Source organism: Lathyrus oleraceus, chromosome 1 (assembly GCF_024323335.1).
Source record: "Lathyrus oleraceus cultivar Zhongwan6 chromosome 1, CAAS_Psat_ZW6_1.0, whole genome shotgun sequence".
NCBI lineage: Eukaryota > Viridiplantae > Streptophyta > Magnoliopsida > Fabales > Fabaceae > Lathyrus > Lathyrus oleraceus.
In genome coordinates this window covers 281,073,304-281,080,003 of record NC_066579.1, presented here as the reverse complement: position 1 = coordinate 281,080,003, position 6,700 = coordinate 281,073,304, and the positions used below count along the sequence as shown (strand labels likewise).

Here is a 6,700-nt window from a genome sequence, read left to right as displayed (position 1 = left end):
AGAATGACTGTGTATATTGGAGGGGGTTGTATATGGAGGCTAGATCGGCCCTAGATGAAGATCAGCGTGTCATTAAGAAGCTCCAAGACCTCTATGTTGAATGGAATGGAAAGCTCGTCAACTTGGCTAGATTTGCTAACCTCAACATGATGGAACTTCCGAAGAAACTCCAAGAAGCTGATTGGAGCATGTGCCCAGAGAACACACCTCCTCAAGTTTTCAACTTTGTCAAGTTTTGCAAGCGAATGGTGAAGGCGCTCACCATCGATCTTGTTATGATCAAAAGGACTGAGATGGAAATTAAGTTCACCAGTACTTAAATTTGAATCACTTGTACTTGAATTTGAATTTAAATCACTTGTATTTGATGTTGAATTTTAATTAATGAAAATTGTCATTTTGGACTTCATTTATTGTTATTTTTATTCGAAAATCTTGCAAATAAAACGTCCTAACATTGCTGAAATAAATAACAAAGATAACTAAGACCTTTGCAAAAAAATGAATCCATATATGCATCCATACATGCATTCGTGTCATTCTTCAAATAAAAGCTCATTTCATTGTCTTCTTCAAATTTCATATTGAGTCCTCAACACCAGTACAACACCAGAGCCGGTTCTCAACAAAGAATGGAAGAACAAGAACAAGAGTTGGAAAGAGTCAGCTTAGAACTTGAGGACCTGCGAGGGAGCATGGGTCAAATCATGGAGATGCTTCAAGTCATCAGAGCTAAGATGAACACACAAACAATAGTTGTTTCAGAGATCGTTGGTCCAACGCTTGAACCCCAACCTGCAAGGACGATACCTTCTACATTGCCTCCTTTTGGTCTGCCTTATGGCTTCACACCTCAACCTGAAGTAGTCCCCGGTGTAATGCAATCTACTCAACATATTGTTCCTCTACCATTAACCACCGAGGCTCACCCTATCGTCAATACATTTACATCTTCGACTGTTCATACACGTGTGAAACCTTACTTCGAAGATCAACAACATGCTCTAGAAATGTCGGATGAAGAAGAAGAAAGGCATGAAGATATAAAGGGTATTAAAGAGAATTTTCAGATTCTTGAGAAGAGACTGAGGGTAATGGAAGGTGACCAAGTCTTTGGTGTTGCCGCTAGGGAGATGTGCCTAGTATCTAGTCTTGTAATTCCTACGAAATTCAAGACTCCTGATTTTGATAAATACGAGGGCCGTACATGTCCTAAGAGCCATCTTGTTATGTACTACTGGAAAATGGTTGCCCATGTTGAAGACGATAAGCTCATGATCCACTTCTTTCAGGACAGCTTGAAGGGTGCGCCCTCTAAGTGGTACCTAAGCCTCGATCAGAGTCGTATTCGGTGCTTCCAAGACTTGTCTAATGCTTCTGTAAAGCATTACAAATACAACATGGATATGGCTCCAGACAGAAGAGAATTGTTGAATATGTCTCAAAAAGACAACGAGTCATTCAAAGAGTATGCACAACGCTGGAGAGAGATGGCCTCTCAGGTTGAACCACCTTTGGGAGAAAAAGAATTAGCCCATTGGTCTATGGATATTGTACAACCAATGTTCCATGAGAGGATGGTGGGCAGTGTGTCTGCAACGTTTTCTGAATTGGTAGCTGTAGGCATTAAAGTTGAACTAGGTTTGAAGAATGGAAAAAGATCGGTGCTGCTGGAACTTCTAATAACAACAATGCTAAGAAGTTTCCCAGAAATTTTCAGAAAAAAGAGAGGAGAGATGAATTTTATGTCGTTCAGTCGATGAAGGAGTCAATCATGGAGAAAGCAACAACGACAATTCACTCAACAACAACCAGCATACCCTATGCAGTATGTTCAACAACCATATGTGGCAATAATTGGGCCAAATTTCAACCAACAACAAGTACCTATTTATCAACCAGTTCAACAAACACCAATTTATCAACCCGCTCAGGTTTCTCCTGCATATCAACAAGCGCCTGCAGCCCCAACAAATCAGCAACCAAAAGCTCAAGCTCCTCGTCAGAATGCACCGACTCAGAATAGAAGGCAAGGTGTTAAACCTCCCTTCAGTCTGATTCCGATGACGTATACTGAGTTATATCCTTCTCTATTGAAAAATGGGTTAGCGGTTCCTAGACCTTTGGGCCCACCTCCTGATCCTTTACCTCCATGGTATAACCCAAATGCTCATTGCCCTTTCCATGAGGGTGCACCTGGGCATGATTTAGAAGGATGTTATGCTTTGAAGCATATAGTGCGAGAATTAGTGGAAAAAAAATTCTTTCATTCAGACACTTGGGGCCTAATGTCAAGAGTAATCCTTTGCCAACACATGGAATTGTTAATGCAATTGAAGAAGCATCTGATGGTGATGTGATCAAAGATGTTGCAAATATCAAGACTCCTTTGCTAGCGTTCCATGCAAGACTGGTAGAAGTTGGTTTGGTTAGTGCTTGTCATAAAGTTTATGAAGAATCTGCCATTCATCCAGGAGGATGTGAGATGGTACAAAAAGATGTCCAAGACTTGATGAACCGAGGAGTGTTACAAGTTAGTAGCCTTGTGAAAAGAGACGAAGCAGCTGTAATTGAGCCATTTTTCAATTTACCAAATCCAGTTGAGATAACCTATTGAAGAAAAGATATTGTTCAGTCGGTTAATCACCCATCACCCGTGGTTATCTGCATGCCTAGTCCTTTCCTCTACGAAAGTACTAATGCAGTGCCATGGAAATATGATATAATTATCATTGAAAAAGAGTCTGAAGAGGATATACAAGAGAAAAGTTTGAAGGTTGATGGTGCCGATGTCACAAACATCGCTAGGACGAGCCAAATGACTCGCAGTGGGAGAATTTACACTCCCCGGTTTAATGTGGCCTCTCAAGCACCAACCAAAGAAACTACAACTGTACTCCCTGTTAGGGAGCAAAATATGGTTCAATGCAATGAAGATGCTGAATTTTTGAAGATCATTAAATAGAGTGATTACAAAGTAGTTGATCAGTTGCACCAGACGCCATCAAAAATTTCCATTTTGTCCTTGCTTATGTGTTCCCCAGCTCATATGAATGCATTATTGAAAGTGCTAGCGCAAGCCCACGTCACTCAAAATATAACGGTTGGCCAGTTTGATGGAGTGGTTGCCAATATCTCAGCTTACAACACACTGAGTTTCAATGGTGGAGAGTTGCCAAAGGAAGGACAAAATTACAACCGCGCCTTGCATGTGTCAGTGAAGTGCCAAGAGGATACTCTAGCAAGAGTTTTAGTGGATGCAAGGTTCTCCCTCAATATTCTACCAAAGAGGACACTTTCCAAATTAGCTTTTCAGGGATCAGAAATGAGGCCTAGTGCACTGATTGTCAAAGCATTTGATAGGTCCCGGAGGACTGTGATTGGTGAAGTGGAGTTACCAATTTTGATTGGTCCACATGTATTTAACATAACTTTCCAAGTCATGGATATCAATCCTGTCTACAGTTGCCTATTGGGGCGACCTTGGATACATGCCGCTGGGGAAGTAACCTCCACTTTGCATTAGAAAATGAAGTTTGTCATCAACAACAAGCTTGTAATCATCTCTGGTGAAGAAGACCTCATGGTTAGCCACCTTTCATCCTTTCGTTACATCGAGGCTGATGAAGATGCCTAGGAAACTTCTTTCCAAGCTTTGGAGATAGCCAATGCCACTTTTGTGGAAGTGAAGGAATCTATGGAGAAAGTCATCCCGTCATTTTCATCTGTGAAAAGTACAAAGACAACTATTGAGAATGGGAGTCCTGAAGGTTGGGGACAAGTTATTGACATCAGCATGAAGAAAAACCGTTTCGGTTTGGGGTACAAGCCATCCACTAAAGAAGGATCCCCGGTCCCTACAAAGGATCGTATGCAAAGAATTCAAGAAGTATTCCTCAGTGCAGGCTATGTCTATGGAGATCAAGTCAACACAGTTGAAGAAGACACTGAAGATGAAGACATAATAAATCTGGTGTATCAGTGTGAAGCAACTTTGACCAATTGGGAAGTAATTGAGATTCCTGAAGTCACTCCTATATCAAAGTAATTATTTTTTTTCCTTTGGTTTCTAAATCCTTAGCTCTGCCTAAGACTAACGGATCATGTTGTAGAGCCTATTTTCATTTTCAAAATCATCATGATGAATAAAAGGCATTTTGTTAAATTCTTGTTGTTCATTTTATTATTTTCTTTTCAAAAAGTGGCAATCTTTTAACGTTTTCCTTTTTCATTTTCTCCACTTTAAATAAAAAGAAATCATTCAAAAACATGCAGAATAATCAATAAACCCGTTGAATCCAATGACTCTGCTCTCTCTCATAACTTTGAGTTCCCTATCTACCAAGCGGAACAAGAGGGCGATGAAGATTATGATATCCCTGATGAATTGGAAAGGCTGCTCGAGCACGAGTCCAAATCCCTCCATCCACATCAAGAGTCGGTGGATATAATCAAACTTGACATAGAGAAATAGAAGAAAGAGGTCAAGATTGGAGCCACGCTTGGGGCAAGCATCAAAGAAAGATTGGTCAAGTTGTTGCAAGAGTTCGCAGATGTGTTCGTATGGTCATACCAGGATATGCCAGGTTTATACACTGATATTTTTGTGCACAAGATGCCACTTCAACTAGAATGCCCACCATTGAAGCAGAAAATCGGAAGAACAAGACCGAACATGGCTCTGAAGATTCGTGAAGAGGTCAAAAGACAATTTGAGGCCAGTTTCCTAGCAGTTTCAAAGTATCCTCAATGGGTAGCCAATATTGTACATGTGCCCGAAAAGGATGGCAAGGTTAGGATGTGTGTCAATTATAGGGATTTGAACAAAGCTAGTCCAAAGGACGACTTCCCTCTACCACACATTGACATTATGGTAGACAACACTGCTAAATTTGTTGTCTTATCCTTTATGGATGGATTCTTAGGCTACAATCAGATCAAGATGGATCCTGATGATATGGAAAAGACCACGTTCATCACCCCTTAGGGAATGTATTGCTACAAGGTCATGCCCTTCGGTCTCAAGAACGCAAGGGCAACCTACCAAAGAGCGATGGTCACCCTCTTCCATGATATGATGCACAAAGAAATTGAGGTTTATGTAGATGACATGATCGTTAAATCTCAAAGTGAGGAGGACCATATGAACCACTTGCAAAAGCTGTTTGAACGCTTCAGAAAGTTCTGACTACATTTAAACCCTGCTAAATGCACATTTGGGTTCGATCCGGAAAATTATTTGGATTGATTGTTAGTCAATGAGGAATATAGGTAGATCCAGACAAAGTTAGAGAAATACAAGAAATGCCTGCTCCACGTACTGAAAAATAAGTAAGAGGTTTCCTTGGACGTTTGAATTACATCTCCAGGATTATCTCCCATATGACTGCTATGTGTGAGCCCATCTTCAAGTTGCTTCACAAAGATCAAGCAGTTGAATGGAATCCTAATTGTCAAGTAGCTTTTGAGAAAATTAGAAATTACTTGCAAGAGCCTCATATCCTTATTCCACTTATTCAAGGGAAACCACTCTTTATGTATTTGATTGTGCTTGAAGAGTCTATGGGATGTGTTCTAGGACAACACGACAAAACTGGCCGAAAGGAGCATGTTATCTATTACTTGAGCAAAAAGTGTATCGATTGTGAAACCAGATATTCACTCTTGGAGAAGAATTGTTGTGCTCTAGCGTGGGCCGCCAAACGTCTCAGGCAATATATGATTTGTCATACAACTTTGTTGATTTCCAAGATGGATCCAATAAAGTACATTTTTGAAAAGCCTACTTTAACTGGAAGACTTGCCCGTTGGCAGATGTTGTTGTTTGAGTATGACATCCAGTACGTAACCCAAAAGGCCATCAAATGAAGTGTGTTGTCTAACTACCTTGCACACCAACCTGTTGAAGACTATGAGTCATTGAAGTTTGACTTCCCTAATGACGATATTATGGATATAAAAGATTGTGAGATCCGAGGCCCTGACGAAGGACCTGAACTGGGATTTCGATGGAAGCTAATGTTTAATGGTTCCTCCAATTACATGGGGCATGGTATGGGAGCTGTTTTGATGAATCCAAATGGTGGCTATACTCCTTTCACAACAAGGTTGTGTTTTGAATGCACAAACAATATAGCTGAATACAAGGCGTGCATCTTGGGTATTGAAGCTGCAATTGACCTCCGAATTAAGATCCTTGAGGTGTGTGGAGACTCATCCCTGGTAATCTACCAAGTCAAAGGTGAATGGGAAACCCGTGACACCAAGCTGATCCCATATCGTGCATACATTGTGGAATTGATAAAATACTTGGATGAAAAATCAAGTAACTGAGGCTCTGGCTATGTTAGCCTCAATGTACCAAGTTAGATTTCTCAATGAAGCACCGCTCATCCAAATAGAGCAAAAAACTGAGCCAGCTTATTATCAATTGGTTGAAGAGGAAGCCGATGGAAATCCTTGGTTTCATGACATCAGACACTACCTGCTAAATCAAGAGTATCCAGCAAATGCTACAGCCCTGGATAAAAAGACCCTGAGGAAATTAGCATCCAAATTCTTCCTAAGAAATGATGTGTTATACAAGAGAAACCACGACATGGTTTTGCTCAGATGCGTGGATAGACACGAAGCAGGCCTGTTAATCAAAGAGATTCATGAAGGATCTTTTGGGACTCATGCCAATGGGCATGCGATGGCT

The 6,700-nt window shown here is 40.7% G+C and overlaps 1 protein-coding gene across 1 annotated transcript; it reads left to right on the top strand.

The window, feature by feature from the left end:
- The first annotated feature begins 632 nt into the window (after nt 1–632).
- Nucleotides 633–1,763, top strand: LOC127103338 (uncharacterized). Its single transcript, XM_051040604.1, has one exon. It carries the CDS (start codon nt 633–635, stop codon nt 1,761–1,763), a length of 1,131 nt encoding a protein of 376 aa, XP_050896561.1.
- Nucleotides 1,764–6,700: the final 4,937 nt, after the last annotated feature.